The 26236-nt window shown below is 38.8% G+C and overlaps 1 protein-coding gene and 1 long non-coding RNA gene across 2 annotated transcripts in view; one reads left to right on the forward strand and one right to left on the reverse strand.

The window, feature by feature from the left end:
• LOC307155625 overlaps positions 1-26236 on the forward strand; it is an 821100-nt gene that overhangs the window by 125044 nt on the left and 669820 nt on the right. The gene's annotated exons all lie outside the window — the stretch shown is intronic.
• Positions 126-26236, reverse strand: part of pea15 (proliferation and apoptosis adaptor protein 15) — a 56917-nt gene continuing 30806 nt past the window's right edge. Inside the window, exons 2-4 of the mRNA XM_079866406.1 lie at positions 19717-19891; positions 14640-14795; positions 126-1927 (exon numbers count right to left, since the gene is read on the reverse strand). Coding sequence (XP_079722532.1) covers positions 1863-1927; positions 14640-14795; positions 19717-19888 — 393 coding nt within the window. The 5' untranslated portion in view covers positions 19889-19891 and the 3' untranslated portion in view covers positions 126-1862. The remainder of the gene's footprint in view (positions 1928-14639; positions 14796-19716; positions 19892-26236) is intronic.

The following is a 26236-nucleotide window of genomic DNA, read 5'->3' on the forward strand; positions in this document are numbered from 1 at the left end:
TTCAAATTAAAAGGGCCACGAATGTTCACGGCCAGTTGCACTCTATCTTTTCAAAATGTTCCAGACTTTAACAAATATGTAGTTCTAGATTCGATTTTGCTAAGGTCTTAGAACTTGTTTTACAGAGATTCAATGAAATCACACAACAGAATAATAAATAGAGAGTTGCAGAAACAGCCTGTAACTGAACGATACATCCTGCCCTCATGCGTGGGTGGAAATGCAGACGCATAAAAACACACATGGCATGTCCTCAATAACCGTTTTGGCTTTATAATATGAAAACAACAGTCTGCAGGGGCTAAGCAACAACACAGTGATCAAGCAAATTTAGAGTCGTGTTTGAACAGTCTTTCAGCAGATGGTGTCAATAAAAGGCGCAATCTTACCAACACAAAGAATATCACGATCATAATCATGATATTAATATTTGTAAATGCAGCATGATCTTAATATTCTGTGTTAGAACGATTGGCAAAGATGTGTGTTTTTCAAATCATTGTCATACTTATTAAAATATAGCCTACTATTGTGAAACAAGAATAGTTAGAGTACAAATAGAAGAAAACACCTAAAAAATGATGTGCTGTTTGGATGCACAATGTGATCCATACAGACTTTTGGCCACATAGAGTGCTGCAATTTATGGATATTTATTTACCATTTCATTAACATAATTATTTATTTATTTTTTACCACATCCTTGACGTAAATATCTCTGTTTTAGTCGCAGCTGTTTCTTACCCTCTATCAGTATACAAATTATAAACAGAAAATATATGTGATATCATCCTAATGTTTCACATAATGGTATACTGAGGCATCTGGATAAACAATTCACAGTAGAAGTAGTCAAATTGAAAGTTTTAACAAAAATATATGCCTTCTATTTCCTGATGCAAATACTGCAGAAATGGAGTTAAAATGTTACTAAACACACATGTTCTACCATGTTCTGTTTTGATGGACTCTGTTTTTAGGCCCGTTATACATCTAATATAGGATATACATGTCTGATTTTGTCTCCCATATGTACTAGAACACTATTATAATGATATATAAGACTGCTGTTGTTTGATAATAAACAATTGTTAAAATATAACTGATAATTGAATAAACTACAATTCATAGAAGTATGATGCAGAAATATAAAAAGCAGTATTAATTCTCTACTAGGTAATTGCATACCCTGCAACAATGCATTTAATTTCTAAAGAAGGCAAATATTGGCTTTCTAAGTGGCAATCACACAAATTCAGAGATGAATTCTCTGTAACACTTTTAAATGTTGATATGAGCTTTTTTTAAAGGGAATGTACCAACCTCAAGTCTACCCACATTACTAACTTGGGAATAAATGTGTCTAAAGGAACAGTGGTCCAGTGGTTAAACCTGTTTCACAACTAGATTCACACCTTAGGCCAGTGGCACATTAAGACATCAACTGCAAACTCCCTATTACATTGGTCTGACCAACTTCTGACAATCCCACTAAATGCTATCAAGAGTCCAAATAAACTCGCTCACACACATACAATATTCAACACAAGTGTCAGTGAACACAGAATGATTGTTTTTCATTCCGACACACAACTTGACCCATTCACTATACAATTGTAACCAGACTACAAGTCTTTTGGTCGCTGTCTTTTTGTCCATTTCTTTGTCTTCTGTTCTAGTTCTTCATGTGTTCCATGCCTCCGTGGCATGGGCGTGGCTGTAAAGCATCTTGGCAATCTGATTTGCTGCTTGGCTTCTGTTCATTGGGAGGTGAGGTGGGCGGGGTGGTGGGAGTGGTTTGGTGACTATGATGGGCAAGATGAAGTGCCGGGGATGAGGAGCAGAGGTCAAGAACTTTGACCTCATGCTTTTTTAGGGGGAGGGGCCAGTTTGATAATTTCATCTTCTGATGGTTGGCGAATGATATCTACAACACAGAAGAGAAACACAAAGAGAACTCTGTTACAGACAACATTACACAGAGTGCTGGGTAGTCACTGATTACATGTAATCTGGATTACATAATCAGATTCCAAAAATTAAGAACTTGTAATTAGATTATATTAGGCCTATATTTTAAAAATACTCGTACTTTTTTTTTTATTATTATTGTTTACATGATTACATGTTATTCTCACAATGGTAGTAACATTTAACAAATTATTCATAAATCATTGATTCTACTTATTTGATATATTTTAAATGTCTATAAAATTCTACTGCTTATATATGTTCATGTTTGTTTAATTGCACACACAGATCAGTCACTAGTCATATGTCTATAGCCACGTTTCCACCGCAATAACTTTCCTCAGGAACTAGGGACTTTGGGGTGGTACTCGGTGTGTTTCGACTGCAGGGACCAGGGTCTAAATGAAGTTCCGGGTAGAAAGACCCTGCTCGTGAGGTAGTATTTTTTCAAAGTTCAGGAACTTTCGGGGGTGGACCTTGGGCACTGAACATGCTGATTGGTTAAGTTCACGCAGCATTTTGATTGGTTGACTCCACGCAGCATTCACCATTTTTAAAAGTCTGTTGTATTGTGTACAGTAAGAGTTGTTTGCATTTCGAATCAACAATGGAGTTTAAAAAATACGAGAGATGGACTGATGACACGGTTTAGGCTTTATTAAGCTTATATGCGGTGGACGGAATCCAGCGGAAACTGGAAAGTCACGCGCAGTCCTACGTCACCAGACTTCTTTGCCAAATCTTCACAGTACTTTAGAGCACGATGGAAACACAGACAGCAACAGGTCTGGGGGACAAATTCTTCCGGGTAATTTCGGTGGAAATGCGGCTTATCACTGAAAACTGAGATCCACACCACATTTGATCACTGCATTTACGGAAATCATTTCAATTTTAAGAAGTGTTTTCTAAACATTGCATTTCTAATCATCTCCTGACAAACACATTAATTATCATTTGAATAATTACTAAATGATTAATTTGACCATTTATCACTGTCTCTGGAAGGCTTTTGTCTTTCAAACACATTAAAATGTAAAAAATTCACGTCATTTCATATTTACATGCAATGCAGGGATTCCATAACTTTTTTGTCAGCTGAACCTCTTTGTCCTAAAATACTTACTTGAAGTACCCTTTGAGATTTTATGTTAATAAGTTAGGTCAATAATAAAATTAAGCCAATAGCCTAATAATAATAATAATAATAATAATAATAAATAATAATAAAATGTTTTTTATTATTAGTTCACGGTTCTCTGATGTCAGTTAAAGGGATAGTTCACCCAAAAATGAAAATTCTGTCATCATTTACTCACCCTCAAGTTGTTCCAAACCTGTATGAGTTTCTTTGTTCTGCTGAACACAAAGGAAGATATTTGGAAGAATGTTTGTAATCAACAGATCTCGGTCCCCATTGACTTCCATAGTAGGAAAAAAATATACTATGGTAGTCAATGGGGACCGAGATCTGTTTGGTTACAAACATTCTTCCAAATATCTTCCTTTGTGTTCAGCAGAACAAAGAAACTCATACAGGTTTGGAACAACTTGAGGGTGAGTAAACAATGATATAATTTTCATTTTTGGGTGAACTATCCCTTTAATGGTCACATGACAAGCTGTGTACAAATATTTTTATCTTTTTTAGTAAATGTTTTATTTTTGATAGTTTTTATTTTAAAATTATTTATAGATCAAAAAAAAAATGGCATATGTATGTTTTTTGTTGAGTATCATATTTGATACACCAGGCTTTTATGCCTCATATGGTATGATATAGTAAGAAAATAAAGAAAAAAAGAGCTCAATTTTATGCAGAGGCCCAAAAATCATCTTTGTTTGCATATGCAACCCAATTTCCTGAGAAGGGGAATGAGATGCTGCATCTGGTATTGATGCTATGGGGAGTGTCATCAGCGTGACCAGTGTCTGAGGCACGTGTAAACAAAAGCCAAAAATCATTGGGAAACGGCAGTCCATGACATCGCAGAGCGCCCGTGAGTATAAAAGGGTGCACATCAACTCTTTTGTCTGAGGGAGATGTGTAGGCAGGCCTGAGGTTTGTCAACGAGACACAGCGTCTCTTTCCCCTTCTCAGGGAACAGGGTTGCATATGCAGCCAAAGACATTCCCTTTCGAAATGGAACTTCGATGCTGCTCCTGGTATTGATGCTATGGGGAACCAATACCCACTACATCATACTATGGGAATGACTACCTTACTAGGATGTGAAAATGCACAAACATGGTGGGCATAGCATAAATTACCCAGTAGGAGCCAGGACCGTGTCAACCCCATGGTCGCATCCCATGTAACTCATAAAAGTGGCGTTATTCCCTAAGCCAATATACTAGGAAAGATCTATGCTCTACGGCAAGACAAGTCCCGAGCTGTTCCACCTTCATCCCTCCTTTGCGAGACAGGGCTGAGCATGTCAGGTATATCTCACCAGTATTTGACAACATAGGGAGCAACCAATCACAAGGTAGCTTCTACTCCATTTTAAACCCTACCTAAAGACCCAAAAGTAACTGGGGCAGGCCAGCCCATACCCTGCCTTGAGTCAATAGCCGGGGTTTTAAACGGGTCGTGGCTAATAGCTCTTTCGTGGCTAGAAGCTCCACAGCTCTTCACTAAAACACGCCCGTAACACGCCTCTCTGGAACAACGTCACACTAACCCATCATTTCACCAACAAATGGAAGTTTTATCAGAAAACTAATCAGAAAGAAATCACTGGAAACAGCGTTGAAAACAAACATGATAAAAGCGACCGTTTGCTGGCATTTTTGTTGTTTACTTGAATATTTGAAACCCAAGCATCGATGTTTTACCACATGTTTACAATAAAAAGTGATACATTGATCATATTGAATTAATTTATGTCAAAATTGCACATTAGTCACACAGAAATAAATTACCGTTAGGTCTATTTCACAAAAGAAAGAGGACACACTTACTTCTTCAGTCGCGTCTGTTTCTGTTTATTTGGTAGTTACAGGATATATTTACATCACATTTAGAAAGAATAATTTCTACAAATACAGTGGTGGTCAAAATTGATGGCACCCCTGATAAATATGATAAAAAATGGCTGTAAAAAAAAAGATCTGCATTGTTTATCCTTTTGATCTTTCATTCAAAAAATTCGCAAAAATCTAACCTTTCATTGAAGTAAAAGAATTGAAAGTGGGGGCAAATCACATTATAAAATAAATGTTTTTCTCCAAAACACGCTGGCCATAATTGTTGGCACCCTGTTATTAAATACTTTTTGCAACCTCCTTTTTCCAAGATAACAGCTCTGAGTATTCTTCTACTGTATAATGCCTGATGAGTTTGGAGAACACCTGACAAGAGATCAGAGACCATTCCTCCATACAGAATCTCTCCAGATCCTTCAGATTCACAAGTTCATGTTGGTGCTTCTCTTCAGTTCACTCCTCTCATCAGGTCAGGGAACTGGGATGGTCATGGCAGAAGCTTCATTTTGTGCTCAGTTACCCATTTTTGTGTTGATTTTGATGTTTGTTTTAGACCGTTGTCCTGATGGAAGATCCAACCACGGCCCATTACAAGATTTCTAGCAGAGGCCGTCAGGTTTTGATTTTTTATCTGTTTGTATTTGCTAGAATCCATAATACCATGTATCTGAACAAGATGTCCAGGACCTCCAGCAAATAAATAGGCCCACAACATATAAGATCCAGCAGTATATTTAACCGTAGACATGGGGTACTCTTCATCCCTGTTTGCACCAAACACATCTGCTGGGTTTGCTGCCAAAAACCCTTTTTTTGTTTCATCTGACCACATAATCTGGTCCCTTTTGAAGTTCCAGTCGTGTCTGACAACTGAATATGCTGGAGTTTATTTTTGGAGGAGCGAGGAGGATTTTTCTTGAAACCCTCCCAAACAACATGTGGGGATGTAGGGGTTGTTTGATTTTTTTTTTTAGGCTTTCTGACCCCCAAGACTCAACTAATCTCTGCAATTCTCCATCTGTGATCCTTGAAGAGTCTTTGGCCACTCAAACTTTCCTCCTCACCATCCATTAAGACAATATAGACACACGTCCTCTTCCTGGCAGATTCGTAACATCTTTAGTTGATTATAACTTCTTAATTATTGCCCTGATGGTCAAAATGGGGATTTTCAATTCTTTAGATATTTTCTTACAGCCACTTTCCATTTTGTGATGCTCAACAATCTTTTGCTGCGCATCAGAAATATATTCTGTGGTTTTACTCATTGTGACGGATGATTCAGAGAATTTGGCCTTTGTGTTTCCTCATATATAAACTCCTGTGAAACAAGAAGTCATAGTTGGACAATTTCATGTTCCTAGTCACCCTGGTGTGCTAAATAAAGGTAAATATTAATGGGAATATACTTCAGAGATATTTTTCTCATAAAAAATTCTAGGGGTGCCAACAATTATGGCCAGCGTGTTTTGGAGAAAAACATTTATTTCATAATGTGATTTACCCCCCAATTTCAATTATTTTACTTCAATGAAAGGTTAGATTTTTGCAAATTTTTTGAAGGAAAGATCAAAAGGATAAACAATGCAGATTTATTTTTTACAGCCATTTTTTATCATATTTATCAGGGGTGCCATCAATTTTGACCACCACTGTATATGCCACCAAAAATACGACCTGAGGAGCTTTAGCACTCTCTCGACTCCCATAGAGAAACCGAGGAAGCTCCCGAAAAAAAAGTTGCTTTATTTTATGATAGTCCGGTATAAAGAGACAAGAAGTAGGCTACTGACAGATAAAATAAAAACATGATTGTGATAGCCTTTATGATTGGTCTGATTTCTTCAAGCGTTCACTATGTTTTTTTACTATGCGTATCTTCAATATTCAATCTATGTTTACTATGGTAATGGTTAGCGCGCATAGTCTTTTGCATCACAAACAGAAGGCATTCTAACATGAACGTGAGTTAAATTATTTTAAACGTCTTTAATGCTGACAGAATCATCCGGCGCTGCCGTCTCCCGACTCAGGTAAACTCCGCCTCTGTTCGTAACCACTCCTCTAGCCCGAGCTGGCCCGCTTTGGCCCAAGGTATTCGACGGGCCAGAAATCCTGGCCGTTGGCCCCGAGTAAGTCCCGATCAAGCCCCGGAAGTGACAGTGGAAACGCGACTGGCCCTGGCACACACCAGCACGGCCCGGCCCTGGCCCGACAGTGGAAACGCGGCTAATGCACTCTACCTAAGACCCGCTATAGTTAGCGCTTCATCTTTTACTTTAGCACTAAACCATTTTAAGCAACAGATAATACAGAGGGATGCCCCCACAAGCAAACTTTCTCTACTTATTAGCATTGTCGAACCAGGGCTATAGTAGAGCACCCATCCAAAGGGGAGCATACATCCCTACTTCAAAACCCAACAGTAGTTAGGGAGGGAGGTAGGCAAAGTAGGGGAATCTATACTGTCCAACACAACTCCGTTCACCCTGCATCAAACCTCATGAACCTCCAGAGAGGGATATATCTCATGAAAGCTTGTAAACTTCTCTACGACTGCCTCATTGGCAGACCGAAGAGATCAGAGTGTAAGATCAAAGCATTGAGGATCAATATTTTTCCTTTTTCCTTACTACAGATGCCCCTCTTGGAAACTATAACAACCATAGAATGACCAATGCACTGGCCGTGTGCTTTGTAGCATGGATGGATAGATCTGTGGCTTGTGCATATATATATTTTTTTGGACTGCCTCAGGAGATAGTACCACTCAATGGGCGGGGCTTGGAGTTGCTGCAACACCTGCGTCCTAACCTTAGGCAGGACACAATCCTCTGGCAGTACTCCTATTTGGAAATTGGGCGGATTTCTTAAGAAGATTTTTGTGAATCCGGCCCAGACTTTCATCCCACGTGAAAAAAGCCAAGCCAGACGGAAGCTCCCTTACCACAGCTCATCCTCAAGAGCTGAATGCGTTTGCTTCATTGGCAAGGCAGGAACCTTCAAAGAGGACACAGAACCAAGGGAAGGGATAGCTAGCAAGCTGCTCTTCAACTGGGGCATCCTCACATATCATTGCTCACACAGTCTCAACCCATGAGGATAATTTGAATACATGGGAGAGACTATATGATCTAAATATAAATTCCTCTATTATCTTGACACCTCAGTGTGGAGACATAGAAGGAATAAAAGCCCACAAACTTATAGGTGGGACAATGGAGGAGGCGGATTATTAATAACACCCGCCTCAACTCTCTCTGCATCTAATTCCTCAGAATTAGACACATCACATTAATCAGTCAGATCGTAGGCAGCCACAGAGGGGCTTCCTGAAACGACATGAAAACAACATAGCAGGAGAAGCCCAAAAGAGTAAAACTTCAGTCAGGCTCCTCCCTGTGCTCCACCTACACAGCAAACACATCACAATGAATGCATTCAGCTCCCTTGAGAGCAGAGCACACTACTTGCAAGTGCTAGATAGCAATAACAGATCCTCTTACTGCGAATGCATCACCATGAGTGCCTTCAACTCCCTCGAGAGCCGAAAGTGCTCTGCGCAAATGCTAGATGTTTATCCCTCGGGAGAAAATCAAGCAAGAGCAGAGTTCTTACTGCAAATGCAACATAATGAGTGCATCCAGCTCCCTATGGAGTCAAACACTCCAATCGACTTTTATCTTGCACATACAAACAAGCAGCTGAACAAGCGGCTCCTGAAGACAAAAAAGCTGATGATGTGTAAAGGCCCTTTCAAACTGAGCGTGACGCGATAAAGCTAAGTGAATCGCCAACGAACGGAGCTTTCACACTGAACGTGAAATGATTGATTTGTTTGCACGATAGGTGGTGCTGACTGAGAATAACATTTTTGTTAGCATCTCTAAGGTTTTCCCATTTGGCTTTAACCTCGTCCGCTGCACAACATACAACAGTTAATTCAATTTCAAATCCGGTTTAATTGTCTGTGAGGCTAGTCTATATGTTGTTTTTCAGTTCATTTATTAGACGCGCTCCAATTCACGGAGACCATGAAAGTACGTCCTGTTCATTTTCTTTTCTTTTACAAAGGCACAACGTTTTCTTGTTGTTGTGAGTTTACACAAATAAAAGTAGTTGCGACTTTTGTAGGCTATTATTCTTTTCTGTATGACCAGAGATGATGGAGTATTTTAAGTGGTTTCCACGGTTGATAGGAAAATGCGAGTGATGGCACCGGCACCTCCACCATGTCATGCAGTGCGCGCTCCACACTCCGCACAAACACTTGGATATGCGCCTAATAATAGCGAACATTTATCTAGATTAACGTTAGAGCGAGCGGCCATGCCAGACGGATAAGTCCTCTTCATGTTTAACAAATCAAATTATGTTGTATTTTCTTACGCCAGTTTGAACACATATTTTTCTTTAAATAAATTTGTTTAGGCTTTAAAATAAATATTGTTTGTGGGCTAATTAATGCCATAATTTTTTTTTTGTTATAGGCTACTTATATTTTTAATGTTTGCTTCGCATTGAATATCATTCAAAGGATTTGTTGTGCACCGCAATGCCATCCTCCCATAGAAAGCCACTTTAAGAGTTTTCTTTATAATAAAGGGTTTCTATGGAAGGAAAATGCTTAACGTGTAATTAAATGCATTGTTCATATTCTGGGCTCATCTGCTTTTCTGTAGGATAGTATGGTTTATTAATAAGGTGTGTACAGAATTTGATCTTTTAACATGAATGTCCATTGGGGGCTGCTATTGCTTCAGCTTTTTGAACGTAGAAGTATGATAAAGACATGATAGGCTATATAAATTTTATGTGGATAAAGGCATATTTTGTACATGACCTCACATGTCTTTATAAGGCCTAGAACATTTGTCGTTTTAACGACATATCATCTCGTTATTACGATAAAAGATGTCATTAAAACGACATAACATCTCATTATTACGAGACAAATATTTAGTTTTAACGACATAACATCTCGTTATTACGACATAATTGAGTGGAAAAATAATATGTGGCAGCAATGCGTCACCGTAGGCCTACTCTGACGACACCCAAGACGACGAAATAGTTAGTGAGGTAACAGTTGGAGCAGATCATGACCATGCAGTCACTCCTCTTCCAGCTATGTTTATGTATTTCTGAAAACAAATTATGAAGCAACTTTCCCCTTATATTTTATTAAATCTATTATTGAAGCCTTTATTACATTTATGTCCTTTCACTTTCAAGTCATAATATCATTTTAGTTAATTCTGACACAAATTACTGTTCCAGGAAGATATCACCATACTTTATTTCTCCAAATAATGCTGCCACAACTGAGCAATAAAATTAAGATAAACAAAGTCTTAAAATGATCTAAAGTGACTATTGTAAAAAAGATTTGTTTTGTTTTGAGTGCGGAGCGGAGTGATTGAATGAAGCTCGACAAGTCGAAAAACATCCGCTGATGAAATTGCCGGTAGATTCTTCAGGGAAGCTGTGAAGAGTAACATTAGCGCGCCTTACTCCATTTCACCGGAAGTCGCTTTAAAAAAGGCCTATTGGTACCGTTTTGACTTCTTTGCTCGCTGTTTTGCTATTATTCTCGTGCACTGACTAGTTCACTAAGCTGAACAGTCAATCAGAGCCGGAAAAATACAGACGAGGACCAATTTCAGCCGATGCTGTGGAACACACTGAGAAAACTTAGTCGGCCGACACACAAAAACTGCCCGACGGCCAACCGTCGGCTTGGTGTGCCGGGCTTTACAAGCCGTGCACACACAGACTCTCCCGGTGCTTGCTATGTTGTTTTCTAGGTCATGCAAGCATTTGAACAACGTCGTTGTAAATCTGTTCATCATATAAAGTCATTGTGTCTCTTCAAAAGACTTGGATTTGGATTAGATCGCACTCGATTGATTATTGTTACGATGCCTTTATGACATTTTTTGGATCTTTTAAGCTTTAGAGGCATGGACATTAAATGGAGGGACAGAAATCTGAGGTATAAAAATATCTTAATTTGTGTTTGGGAGTTTAATGAAAATCGTATAGATTTGAAGCGACACAAGGGTGAGTACATGGTGACAGAATTTACATTTTTGGGTGAATTATACCTTACAAATTCAGTAATCTAAGTATTGGATGAAACTCTATTTACATCAATGATACATATCGTCACCTTTTTATATTGCAATATGTCAATATAACGATGTATCGTTACACCCCTATTTGGTACTACACAGAAACCATCATCGACTGTGATCAAAAGTGGTTTTTGATTAAATAATGGGCAGACATGCATTATTTAGTGTTTTATAAACTGAACTCTACACCTGCTTACCATTTCTCATGCAAAAATGTCTTCTTTATTGTTATAAAAATACCCCAAGCCACATGAAAAACACATACATAACATATATCGTCGTAATCGTATATTGGCTTCATGTTTCCACTGTAGAAACGTTTCTCTCAGATATTTATGTGCGGTACCCCGTGTGGAACGAGGAAATGAACACAATGTCATCATTCGGAGGGTCATAGGGATCTATTGTTTAGATTCAAGAGTGTCATTGCGTCATACATTCTTGCCGTTTAATTGTGCTCAGTGTGAAAGGGCCTTAACTCAGGCATCCTTTTATTCTCACGGGTGCTCTGTGAGGGACGCCGTGGACTGCCGTCTGCCAATGATTATTGGCTTTTGTTTACATGTACCTCAGACACTGGTTACGCTGATGGTGTTACCCATAGTGTCAATACCAGACAAAGCATCGAAGTTCCATTTCGAAAGGGAAATGCAATTTGGTGCAGATGCTGATATTTGTATGGTCAAAAAATAAGATAAAATTCTGATAGCTTGTAATGTAAAACAATGAGATCTTTATAACAGTATAGCAGACTACTTTCATAAATGGATAAAAATATCAGTTGTCACTCTATATCACTGTCTTAGTGGGATGATATTAAAATGCTTAGTTTTATGATCAAAGCTCTAGTATAGTTTTAAAACATAATGCAGTACAATGATGATTAAGATATGATCAAATAAATGATACTCAAAAGTATGGATAATCTAGTAAACTATAAACTATCCATCAGACCACAGAAGGCATGTAGTAGATTGTGTGCAACAAGTTTTTCAGCAAAGTTGATCATGTTGATAATGTAGAAGCATTGGAAATTTATGTATTAAATATAATACAGTAGGCTTTATATGGTTAATGTAATCTCAGGTTCCTTTTGAGTAAATTACTGCCTACGTAGACAGCAAGACTGACAGTAAGACTCACTCCTTCAGAAGTAAATAGGATGAAACAGTGGAGCAATGTCAGAAATGATGCTATTGTAATGATTTGGTGGTGGTGAGACAGCATTCAGCAGACAGAGGGAAAATCCAAATGCAGTTTCTTAACAAATGTAATCCAAGGTCATAGTCCATAAGGGGCAAAGGGGCAAGCACATGTAAACAGTCTGAACACAAATACAATCCACTGAGGTAGATGGGAACAAGAAATCCAAAACTCAGGAAAATATAAAGAAACCAGGAACTGCTCAAAATGCTGACAGAGTGTGAACCAAACCAAACAAACAAGACTTCATCCTGAATGAAGGCAAAAGGCATTTAAAGAGACAGGGTGATGATCAAATGAAACAAGACACAGCTGAAACAGATAAACTACTGAGCAGAGGATTCTGGGAAATGAAGTCCAGGAATAAGAGTCTATGGAAACGGTAAGGGACTAGGCTGCCATCAGTTGACACATGATGGCACCTGCAGCTGACAGATGTAACATAAGCCCCCCCCCCCCCCCCCCCCCCAGGGGTGCAGGTGGCCAGGGCGGAGCAGGCTGAGCAGGAGGCCAGGGCCAGGCAGAGGGGACCAGAAACTCCCAAAGTGGATCAGCAGCAAACCAGGGCCAGACAGACTTCTCAAAGCTGACACGGCCTACAGACTCAAAAACAAGTACAGATCTGTAGACTAGAAAAGGCTCAGGAACAGACTTTGGAACAGTTTCATAAATTCGAACAGGCTCAGGAACTGACTATGGAACAGATCTGCAGACTAGGACTGGCTCAGGAACAGACTCATGGACTCGAATAGGCTCAGACACAGCCTCAGACTCAGAAATAGATCTGCAGACTAGGACTGGCTCAGGAACAGACTCAGGAACAGATTCATGGACTCGAATAGGCTCAGACACAGCCTCAGGAAGATATCTGCAGACTAGGACTGGCTCAGGAACAGACTTATATACTGGAACATGCTCTGAATTATGTGCAGCTGTCTTATTCAAAGCCATTTCGACAAACGTCGACCAAACACACCACAGCGCCGCCACCATCACTGAAAGCACAGAGGAAGACGGGATGAACTCAGGGATTAGAGAAGCATCAGCAAAAATATTCAAATGATAGCGGCTTTGGTAAGCCGCCTGTTCTGACCGTTCTCAGAAGTAGATCTGCCAACTTGGATATCAAACCCCAACGTGGATAAGAAGCCTTTGCATCCTCAATCACTGCATCAACGACACCCAGGAACACAGTGATGGTGTCCGTGATGGCTGAAGACTGAATGGTTTTTCACAACTGGAGGCTTTGGGTTGCTGATCTTGACCACTGAAGACTCAGGCAAGGTTGTGCTGGCGGTTGGCGGCTCTGACGTGACTATACTGGTGATTGGCGGCTCTGACGTGACTGCAATAGTTACTGGTGGCTCTGACATGACAGCTCTGGCTAAGGTTGTAAGCACTGGGGTATTTAGCATTAGAATGGGCACAGATGGAAAGTACTGGCCAAGCTCCGTGGCCATCGGAGCTTGTCTCATGTAGCCCCCACCCAAAAAATTTAGGCAAAGCGCCACTATCTACCACTCCCACAGTAAACTGGGACCTGCTCCACAATAATGCATAGTCCAGAAAGTCAATGAACGAACTTCAAGGTGCATCATGAATTAACTTATCCTTGAGAAGCGGGTTAAGTCCATGACAGAAAAAGTCTATGAGAGCACAGTCTGGTAGATCAGAAGCATTTGCAAGGTCAAGGAAAATGTGAATATGTTCTTCGAGTGTGTGCGTTTACCTTGACGCATACGGACTAATTCAACTGCTGGATTCATGATGATGAAGTCTTCTGTAATGATTTGGTGGTGGTGAAACAGCATTCAGCAGAAAGAATGAAAATCCAAACGCAGTTTCTTAACAAATGTAATCCAAGGTCATAGTCCATTCCAGGCAGAGGGTCAAGCACATGTAAACAGTCCAAACACAAATACAATCCACTGAGGCAGATGGGAACAAGAAATCCAAAACTCAGGAAAATATAAAGAAACCAGGAACTGCTCAAAATACTGAAACGAAACGAAACGGAACGGAACGGAACGGAACGGAACGGAACGAAACGGAACTGTCAAAACTTCATCCTGAAAGAAGGCAAAAGGCATTTAAATAGACAGGGTGATGATCAAATGAAACAAGGCACAGCTGAAACAGATAAACTAATAATGAGCAGAGGATTCTGGGAAATGAAGTCCAGGAATAACAGAGTCTATGGAAATGGTAAGGGACTAGGCTGCCATCAGTTGACACATGATGGCACCTGCAGCTGACAGATGTAACAGCTATGATCTGTTGATTGTGTTTATTTTTATGAAGTAAAAGACACAGAGACTTTTAAAGGGAACTGATCTTTACCCTTATATTTCTTTGCAGAGGGGATGCGTGTGAGTTTGGTGTCAATCTCGTCGTCTTCAGAGATCTTTAGCACGGTTGTGCGGTACTCAATGACCCGGGTCAAGAGGTCAGGTCGCCGTGAGATCTCAAAGATGTGCTCTATGTAGGATAGGTCATCTATGCAAGACAGACAAATCACAGAGATGTCATATAAAACAGAACAAAAGCATAAAAACATATCTGTACTATAAATTAAACTGTTATTTAATGGAAAGTAAATGCTTGTCATAAATCACTCGGACTCATGCTGTTTCTAATGCATTCAACTTCCTTTGTTGTTTTTTTGAACATAGAATGCTTGAGCATATTTAAACATGGTGCCTCAAAATGTGTCACACCCTTGTGAAAAAAAAGTGCATTAAATTATATTGAATGTGCACTGGCAGTGTACTTCAAATCTTAAAAGTATTTTTTATTTTTATTAAAGCTGTACTTGTAGATAATATAAAATTAATTAAATAAAGGCCAATTAAGTAAACTTAAAGAAAGCAAACTTTCATGACTATGTTTCTTAACACACTTATATGGAATGATTCTCCGGACAATATTCAAAAGGAATTGTAAATTGTATTTGCAATTGCATTTGCAATTTGTATACACAAATGCGTGATTTGCAATTGTGTTTTGGATTTTATTTTCCGTGTATGTAACATGTCTACCAAATTTCAAATAAAAACGCAAAGTCCATTTGCAATTGCATGTCCAATGTCTTACCAGTTATGACCCTGCCATTTAGGAATAGCAATAGAAAATCACCTATTTACTATTTCACTTCCTCCGTGTCCTGCCCCGACCCTCACAAAATTCAAATGGAATCGCAATCCCCATTTGCACAGTCATGCATTTCCGATGTCCACAGTCAAATGTCAATAGCCGATTTTCCACTGTCGGGCTAGTGCGAGCCCAGGCTAACTTGCTAGGAGAGGACAAAAGGAGATGAGTCTGTCTGCGGACTGCAAGAGAGGGGCGTAACTTGAAGTTGTCCAAATCACACTGAACCACACAAGATGTCAGAACGAGATGTTGTTGGCAAGATAGAGACCTGAATAGAGAGGACATTTTGCACAAGTGGTGCCACAAGATGGTGATCCTGCAATTCGTACCATTGCACTCACATGCACATGTTTCTGGAGGATAGTGAGAGAGGAATCCTTTCTGAAGGAAGCACACTTCTGCTGGCTTGACAGTAAGTTTTGTCTCTTTCCTTCTGCCCTCCTCACATATTTTTAGAGGTAAAGCACCTCTAAGCTATAGGTGAAAGTCACTCACTCACAGGATCATGGTACACTCAACTTTTTACACTGCAGCAAGGGCAGAGCAAAGCGTTTGGAACTTGGAGCTTGTCAATCTGTGTCCTGCAGATGCCAGCAACACAACACATTAGATGGCCCCTGGAGTGGTCACTTATTAAAATGTAAATGCATGTTGTACATAGATGTTGCCTAATTTATTCTTTTCTAAACCAGCATATGAGTTTCTTATGTGATTTCCTCCCTATCTGATCTCCCGTTGAATTCAATGCAATTATATGTACAAAGACTGTAAAAGGATGCTGGGGATGTGGACAAAGAGGAAAACTTCAAGGATTCTACTCTGAAAATGATTTTGCAGGATACTGCAGCATGGACTGTTTTATGCGGCTGGAGGCACGATCTGATTTTCTATATACAATATTAGTCCCAGAACACATAGATTGGGTTTGCATAAACCCTCATTGTGTTGCCCTTCAAATACAATATTTTGTGATGAGTGTGCTTGTTAATTTGTCTCAGTGTCATAAGATGTGTTTGACAGCGGTGCATTTAGCTGTTCATTTGTGCTGTCAAAAAATAATTGTCAGCACATCAGGCATACAATACAACATGAAAAGATGATTAAAAATATTTTATTTGTTTTAGACAAAGCCCAATTCCAAAAGGATATATTAGTGTTTGCTCCACAGTCTAGTTGAGGTGGGACAAATAATTGCAATATGGTTTCTTGCAATACATTATCAATACCTTGGCACTAATGCAGATTGCAGCTTGCTTTACTGTATACAAACAAAACAAGCATTTTGAAGATGTCATCTCAGAGGTTTCTGTTCTTGAACAGCTAAGAGTCAGTTTAATTAACTCTAATATGTTCAGTTTATGTTAAACTCATGCGAGAGCGATTCAAAAGCATACGGAACTGTTCTCTAATCGTTCTCGCGGTAATTTGATGTCATACACCGAAGCTATCGCGGTACTTATGAGCGATTCAAAAGCATAAGGGAACTGTTCTCTAATCCCTCTCGTGGTAATTTGGAAGTGGGCATAACTTGAAGGAGCGTGACCTGAAGTGGACGTAACTTGAAGCGGCGTAACTTGAAGTCTTGCAGGGTACAGACAGATTCTATTGGACAAAAGCCTCGGACCTCAAGCACTGAGCCTGAGTGAAAACAGCTGACTTAAAACTAGCTAGATCACAAAATGAGCATGACAGAAGCGAATGTTTGGCTTTTTCTTAAATAGGCCTACTTAAAGGCACACTGTGCAGTTTCCGTTTTTCTCAAACAGCGACCCCTAGAGTCGCTGTGGAGTACTTGTATTTAACATTACTGTCGTAAATACCACTCACGCAGAGCCGTGTCTGCACTCTTCCATCCGCGCTTTCTTCGTTTTCCTAGTCGACTCTGCCTAGTGTCTTCCATAGAGGCTGCTTCATATGTTGTTGATGTATGTGACGTTGTGTCGTAAAGCAAGTCGTGATTCTCGCGAAATTTGGCGGGCCGCCACCTCTCAAACTTGCATTGCTGGTTTTGCCAGTGGCGTACATTTTATTTGTGTCAGGAGTGCACATCAATCATGCTGAATCAAACTGGTATTTAGTATTTCACATAAAAAGAGAACACATACCTATTCAGTTGCACCTGCTTCCATTTATTTGTGATCACAGGAATGCATAGAACTCCATTAAGGCTTTTAAGTCAAAAGGCTTACACATTTAGAAAAATATAGATAAATTATTTTTGAGCATTTCTATTAATTGTTCACGAAAATTGAAATAATTCATGAAATTATGCGGAGGAGGTTTGGGCAATCTCTCCCGTCCTCATCCTTTCAGCTAGAGCAACAGAGGGAGCTCATGAGAAGAAAACAGGATTTATTAGTTATATGAGTTAACCGGAGTGAGTGACAGATATTCAGATGCATTAGTCCGGTATCAACAAAGAGAAAGATAAAACATTAAACCAAATAAATACACGATTATGATCATATACGAGTTGTCTACGTCCTTTAAGCAGTATCTGGAATTTTCCATAAACGTATGTAATTATTATCGCAATGATTAGCATAAGCATTCTTTAACATCGCATGTAAGTCCGTGTCTGAATGTACTTAAAATGTTTTAAATGTTGAAGTTAGCTGGTAGCCTGATATTATAACATGGGAAATGAGCAGCGGTGTTGACCATCTCCTGTCTCAGGTAAACTCCACCTCTCTTCATGGCCACTCCTCAAGCCACAGTTGGCCCGCTTTGGACCAAGCAAGGTATTCAGCGGGCCAAAAAAAAAACCTGGCCGAGAAAGCCCAGATGAGGCCGATCAAGCCCCAGAAGTGACAGTGGAAAAGCGACTTGCCCTGGCATGCACTAGCACGATTCGCTTTTGGCCCAACAGTGGAAATGTGGCTAATCAGTCTTGAGGGTGGGGTTTATTGATATAGTCGGAAAATATGCCACGCCCTGAAGTGGTGGAAAACAAAGCACTGTTTTCATCGTTATTCATTCCTATAAGGAAAACGAGGAAAAATGTACAATAAATGTGTCTATTTTTGTAACAACAACAAAAAACAATTGTCGTAAAACTGCTATGTAGTTTTTTGCACTTTAAACAAAGCCAAAAACCTACCAAACCAAACAGAAATGAAACCAAAAGAAGACTGCTCTGGTTGCAAGCTACTTGCCAAGAAGAAATGAAGATACATCTGTGGAATCCCACAACTAAGCAGCATGTATGTCAAAAATGTTTCAAATGTCAAAATAAAGATACAAATATAGTTTGTATAAAAATAAAATGCTGAAATGAAGCAGAATTCAGAGCAACCTCCTACGAACATGAACTGTGGTTTTCTTCTTGCTTCTTTTTTTCTGGTTGCCAGGTAAACATAAAATCAAATTGAATTTAAGTAATTTGGCATGTTTTTATTGCAAAAATAGCCAAATTCCCCGTTTTCCACCACTTGTGGGCATGGCATACTTTTCGACTATATCAATAAACCTCACCTTTAAGACTGATTGACATTTGACTCTGGGCATCGGAAATGCAAGTGCAGAGGGGATTGCGATTCCATTCGAATTTTGTGAGGGTCAGGGCAGGACGCGGAGGAAGTGAAATAGCAAATGGGTGATTTTCTATTGCTATTCCAAAATAGCAGGGTCAAAACTTGTAAGACATTGGAAATGCAATTGCAAATGGACTTTGCATTTCCATTTGAAATTTGGCAAACATGTTACATACACGGAAAAGAAAATCCAAACACATTTGCAAATCACGCATTTGTGTTTCCATGTCACAACATATGTGTGCACAAATTGAAAATGCAAGTGCAAATACCCTTTGCATATTGTCCGGAATATCATTCCATACATTTAAGTACACTTTTAAAAAGTGCGTTAAAAAGCCATATTGCAAAGACAATAGAATTATGAAATTACATGTAAAGAAGCAGATCCAAAAAAGCACTCTAAAGCACTCACTCACCTATAATACATTTTAAATTAATTGCAATTAACATGCAATTAAGTTTCTGCAAACATTACTCACACTTAAATATTTTATTTTAAAGTATATTAAATACTTTTATTAAAAGTATGTTAAAGTGTACTTCTTTTTCACAAGGGCGGTTATGTCAAACATTGATTGTTCTTCCTTTCAATCACGGCATTTGAGAGGCATGGCAGAGAGGGAGAATATCAGTGACTAATGATTTTAAATGAAAATTAAGGTTTGATTACTTCATTCACTCTGTTGATTGAAACTGAAGAGGCCAGTGTCTTTTGCTCTCTGTCTCACCTTGTGCCAGTTTGTCATTCTTCTCCAGGTAGCTGAACCACTCTTTGGAGGAGATGATGGAGTTACTCTGTTCTTCAGGGATGTCCTCCTTACAGGCTGACTTCAGCTGCTCCACGTCTTCATTAGTGATGTTCTCAGACAGATCACTCAACAACGAGCTGTATTCAGACATTCTCTGGGAAAGACGAACAGAATGAACAGATAAGCACAAAAACGTATATGTAAGCTCTGCTTCATATAAAAGCATTGTGCGATATCAGAATAACCTAAGAATGTCTTTCTGCAATACGAACAGTATTACCAGAAATAGTATAAATCCCTCTCTAGGACTAGTACTAGATGCATGTATCAATGTCCTAAGTTTTTGACTTTTTTGTACCTTTTGTCATTGCTTCATTCATTTTTTGTTTGTTTGTGTGTTTTGTATTTTTGTCAGCCATCTCATTATTTTCATTTGTTCATTTGCTTGTAATCCTTTTTTGTTTATTTGAATACTTCCTGAAAAAAGAAGATGTTTTGGATTTTTTAGACCTGGGATAGTCTTGTGCACTTATTTCCTGAGGTGCTCTCAATTATGTAATGACAGGCTCAGAATGACGTAATCGGCAACGACCATTTCTGGGATATTTTGGCTACATTTTTCTACGAGGAAGGAAGCGGAGACATCTTGTCCATCTTTTTACAGTCTATGGGACATACCCTGAGGGTTATAGGTCAAAGTTTCCCTTGTCACAGCTCTCTGTCTCCCTCTAGTGGAACAAAAAGCAAGATCTTCCCACTTCCTCAGAAATTCCTGCCTCACAAACAGTGCTGTTATCATCAGCACCTTCATGTTGTCAAAATACCAAGACGTGGTACGATATACTGCAAGCTCCATGTGGCCACATTTACTGTGATGGCAAACAAATCAATCTGAACGCGTTTGCTGTTGGCAGCCCACATGAGGACAGAGGTCTGAGGAAACTGTGCAGGATCCAAAGCCAAGATGGACGCCTCTGTTATTTTACAATGTATTGTTTGTGCTGTGTGACAGCCGGTTTAACAGTGCAGACATTCTACATTCATCACCCTCAATGTCACTGGTATAATACAGTGTGTGAGTGTGTGTGAGAGTGATGGAAGAAATAGAAAGAGTGGGAAACATACAAAGGCATCCCTCCAACACACGCTTTATACAAATTTCATTTATGTACAAACACTGTTGGCATGCTGCTGTTTATTTGCTACCGTTTGTGACAGTATCTGTAAACCGCACTGATCTGCTGGTGACCTAAATACAGCGCTGCAGTTACGTTATCCACCAGCAGAGGGAGATAAGAAAAAGATAAGGAGAGAGAGAGAGAGAGAGAGAGAGAGAGAGAGAGAGAGAGAGAGAGAGAGAGAGAGAGAGAGAGAGAGAGAGAATAATAATGTATAAAGTCCATGCAAATGTAGTTTGACACATCTCATGTCACATCCAAAATCAGAGCAATGCAAAGAATAGTGTTAGAGATTCAGGTAAGTGCACGGGTTTAAATTTAGCTGTTATCATGACACTCAACATGCCTCTTGCTTTTGTTAACACTGTACACAAATAAAAATGTTTGTGCAGCACATAATTAATTGAAAGACAAGAACAATCAAAATTCAGTATGCAAATAGATCTGAAAGAAGACTGATCATAAGATAGAATGCAAACATTATTGTTACCCTTACAAAAAAATAAGTTTATTTGAGTGCGCTATGAGGAGCCTGTGCTTCTTATAAACTAAAAATAAGTATACTTTCAGTCTACTTTTTATACTTCTCAAAAAATATACTTCCATGTACTTCTCAGAAATATACTTAAAATTAAAATTACAATTAAATACTATTAATACTGACAGAAAAGTCTAGGTATATTTGGCCTAAACGTGCACTCAATCTTTTGATCAAGATGTACTTAAAAGTATAATTAAGTATTCCAAGTATGGATTGGCTTGTAGTTGTGTTTAGTCTAGGGATGTTCCGTTCAAGATTTTTGCAGTCGATACGATAACCAATTTCTTGTCATCATGATCGCCCAGTACCGATCCCAATAATTCAAGCTTTATATGAGTGATAAGCTCTCTGTTGAATGTCACTGTTCGAGGGCACATATGATGCAAGCACCCTTCTAAAACCTAAAATGACAAATGGGACACCCTACGGTCTCATAGACTTAACAGACACATGCACGCAACAGCTATTGAAAGTCCACTAGACCGAAAGTGCATATGAAGTGTGCCATTTGGGACAGGGCCTTAGTGACAACCGATCGAGTCATAGAATGTGATTATAGGCCGATACCGCTCTGCAAAAGATCGATCAGATCATCGCTAGTTTACTCTTTTGATTGAGTATCCTATTCACATAATATATGTATTAGTATAATAAATATTCACATTATTTACATAGTTTTACATACTGTCTTAAACTTATGTTTTGGCATCCAATACAACAGATTCGTTTGAAAATATTGATTTATAAAGAAAACAGTGTTTTCCTAATTCTGAGTATGGGAATTTTTGTGTAGTTCACTGGTAGTGTACATAGGAATTTACTTCAGATCTAAAAACTAAAACTCTCCCCACCATTGATGGAATTTTCCTTCATTTATAATACAACGCTTCCCGCCATTGACGGAATGTTTTCAATGGTAGGGGGCGCTATTACGCATCTTCTGAAAGAGCACAGAATCTCCAGATCAAAACACAGACGAAGGATACACAGAAACAAGCATTAAAAGCATCGCTTACGCACATGTAAGCTAATGTGATCATCAAACATTAAACAGCATGAAATATAAATGAAAACTGCGTTACTGAATGAAATGTCAACCCAGGAAGAGCTATAGCCAGGACTGTGCAAGCTTTGGGGGCAGTGGCATGCCCAGACCTCTGCTGAGGCAGGGGAGAAATTGGATTCCGGACGAGGGGATCCCCCTCAGTTGAAATCGCGTTCCGGGGGGCACTGCAATTTGACCGAAAGGCCACTTAATTTTTAGTAAGGGTACATCATCACTGCCTGTTACGTTTTGAAAGGTGAACACTCAATAATGAACATTTCAAATTGTATTGTAAAGATTGTATAATCTTTAAGGCGCAATAAAGGTAAGCCAGGGGTGCCCAATCCTGTTCCTGGAGATATACCTTCCTGCAGAGATCAGATCCAACCTTGATCCAACACACCTGTCTGTAATTATTAAGTCTTAATTAGCTGGTTCAGTTGTGTTTGATCAGAATTGGAGCTGAACTTCAGGAAGGTAGATCTCCAGGAACAGGATTGGGCACCCCTGAGGTAACGAATCGCCAATGAACGGAGCTTTCACACTGAACATGAAACGATTGCCGCTAAGTCACCCCTGCATGATAGGTGGCACTGACCGATAATACATTTTTCCTCATGTATGTAGCCTATCTCATAGGTTTTCCCATTTGGCTTTAACCTCGTCCGCTGCACAACATACAGTACGAGTAGGTGTAATGATTTTCAACTGCAATCTAAAGTGGATTTTGATTAAGTAATGGACAGATATGCATTATTTGCAGTGTTTTATAGTAAACTGAACAGTACACTTGCTTAGCATTTCTCATGTAATCATTTCTTATTCTTTATTGTTATAAAAAATACCCTGAGCCACATGAAAAATAAATACAGAACATATATCATCGTAATCATATATTTATTTGGCTTCATGTTTCATCTGTAGAATCGTTTCTCTCAGTTGTTTATGTGTGGAACTCAGAACAAGGAAGTGAACACAATGTCGTCATTCGGAAGGGCAGGAGTTATGATCACATAATATGGTTGACAGCTCTAGAGTGAATGAGCTCTCTGACTTATAACAGACATGCACAGAAGAAAACAGCACTCTGTACACTGTTTCAAGCTCTTCAGATCACATAATTCAGTGTAAAATTAATAGAAACTATAATCTGTAAAGAACACGTAAGAAAGTTTTTGAAACAGTGCCACCACTCTCATACTTCTGTGCCACAGCTGTGGCTAGGGTAAGCTCAAATCTATAGAGTAGTGCAGGTATGACATCACTTTATAGGCCAAAACGCAGAATTGAGTTAGCATTTTAGCACTTCCGGTTCCATCGTCCTGAAGTCAATGTTTTTTTTTAATGGGGTTTTGGTTAAATGGCTGAAACAAGGTCTGTGGCAAACACAAGCTCAAGACACTTTCATGTTTTATTCCATGGCATAAAATACATCAATATTACCCCACTCGTGATTTTTTTGATGCTGTTAGGTGTCTTGAAAAAGGTAGTTGCTAACAAGTGGCTAAATGGGATTACAGAGACTGTCAGGGAGATTAAACGTCATCACGCTGAAAAGGTAAACTCAGTCCGCTTTTACAGCATCGTTATGGTTATAATTGTGCTCTTGCAAACTATTCTAACTCAAGTGTTCTGGGAAATTGGTGTAGTGTAAAATGGTGTGGTGTAGTTTTTTTATAGTCTACCTTTAGCTTTTTACTTCTGACTGCATTTACAGTAGGCTTCAAAATTCATAAAGGTTGTGTTCATCTGTGATAATTATCTTGATAGGAAAAACATGCAAGTATCATAAACTTTGGTTGATCACTGAGCTTGTTTTTAGCGATAATCCAAAAGCCTATGAGGAAACAATCCTATTAGGTTTTTGTTGAGGGAACCAGTTCGATGCTAATTGCCGGTTGGCCTACAAAGTGACGTCATACCTGCACCACTCTATTTTGATGTTTTGTTTTATCAAGGGGCGACAGGAAAAAATGAAATTGGCAAGCTAGTCAAAAAAAAAAAAAAAAAAAAAAAATCTGCGATTGATCGCGCCCGGTGTGAATAGCTCCATAAGGATCTATAGTTTTGATTCAAGAGTGTCATCGCGCCGAGAGGAAATTCAATACAGCCAATTATTCTGCTAAATACCATGTTTACCACACTTTTAATTTTCCAGGTTTTTGTTTACAAAACACTTGTGTATAAAACTAAACTGGTTCAGCATCTTGATTAGTAACAACCCAAGCTGTTTTAGTTAAAACAATGATTGGACACATAGTATCCCTACTATCATTACATATACAAAAATGAGCCATCCATTTCTTGAGGCAAATCAGAAGAAGTGATCTCCTATCCTTTTATCACAAAGCATAAAACTGCGAAGAGATGAACCTTGAATGAAGCCCGTCAGCAAACTCATCCAGTCAGGGAAACTCACTTAGTCAGAAAAAAACAGCCTACAGATGTACAAACCCAGACAATCAAACAAATTATAACACACAAAAAAATATGTACTTCACCCTAAATAGATGACAAACTGGCAACCTCAATAACCAATCCAAAAGAAAAGAAAACTAGAAAAATACAGATTGAGCGGGCACAGGTGCAGGTGTATCTCTCAACAGAAAGCACAAAATATGAATTCAACATTGAGCCTACATACCAGAACTTACCAGAAAAAACAAAAACAAAAAAAAAGACAACCATAAAGAGAGACTTCCATGAAAATTATGCTGTGGCAAAATCTGTGTATATCATACATCGGTTATAAATTTGGTCAGATATGATTTGATTTTCAAAATAAATAGGGTGACTATTAAAAAAAAAACACAATGACAGGATTTGCATTATATGTTCAAACTCAATGTATTTATAATCCTGTGCTATTATTTAACACTGCATGGAATGAACTATTTTTATATTTGCCGTGGAGACATTTGTTTGTTTTACAGACATACAAATTTCTTGAGGAGTAAAACTAATCGCTTTCCAATTAGAAGTGATGTTGAATTATTATTTTTAGAAAAGTCTCCACCTTTTATTGAAGATAAATCTGAAGGTTTAGTTGCATTTATCATTTCATTTACATACTGAAATAATCAATAATATAAAAGAAGTTGAAAACTAAATTATGCCACAAGTTACATGTGCTGGCTTCACTGTATGTTGTACGTTTGTTTCTTTGTTTGATATGTGTACGCTGTCTGCTTTCTGCTGAAATTAGAAGTTTGGCTGTATTGTGGGAAATGTTTAAAGGTTTATGCTTAATGATAGAGGAAAATAATGCAGTTAAAGCACTCTGTCCTCCACACTGAGACAGGGTAAGTGCTTTCAATAGCATCAAAACACAGCAGTGTTAATAGAAGCTTGTTTCCAGGTAAGCACTCTGAGAGCTCTAATAACTACATCGATCACTTTCTATCCTCTTTTTTAATGAAAGAGAGAAAAAAAGATGACAGATTAGTATTACACAATTTCAGCTATTAGAAAAGCAGGTATAATTTCAGACAATGCAAAAAAAAAAATTTTCTTTAATCATTCAGATTGAACTAGTTCCCTTTCGTGAACAGTCACTTCGTATTGCGTAGCTATACGAAGTGGGGGGAACTCCTTTCCTTAGATTATTGAAGCCTTTTTGTAAAACGCATTGCAGCTGCACAGCAAGCACAGTGAGTGTCTGGTTCACTCATTGGCTGTGCTGCGGCAACTGCATATCCAATGGTGAGGCGCCTTAATGAGACCGCCAAAATGAGC

Source organism: Squalius cephalus (genome assembly GCF_949319135.1).
Source record: "Squalius cephalus genome assembly, chromosome: 3".
Classification (NCBI taxonomy): Eukaryota; Metazoa; Chordata; class Actinopteri; order Cypriniformes; family Leuciscidae; genus Squalius; species Squalius cephalus.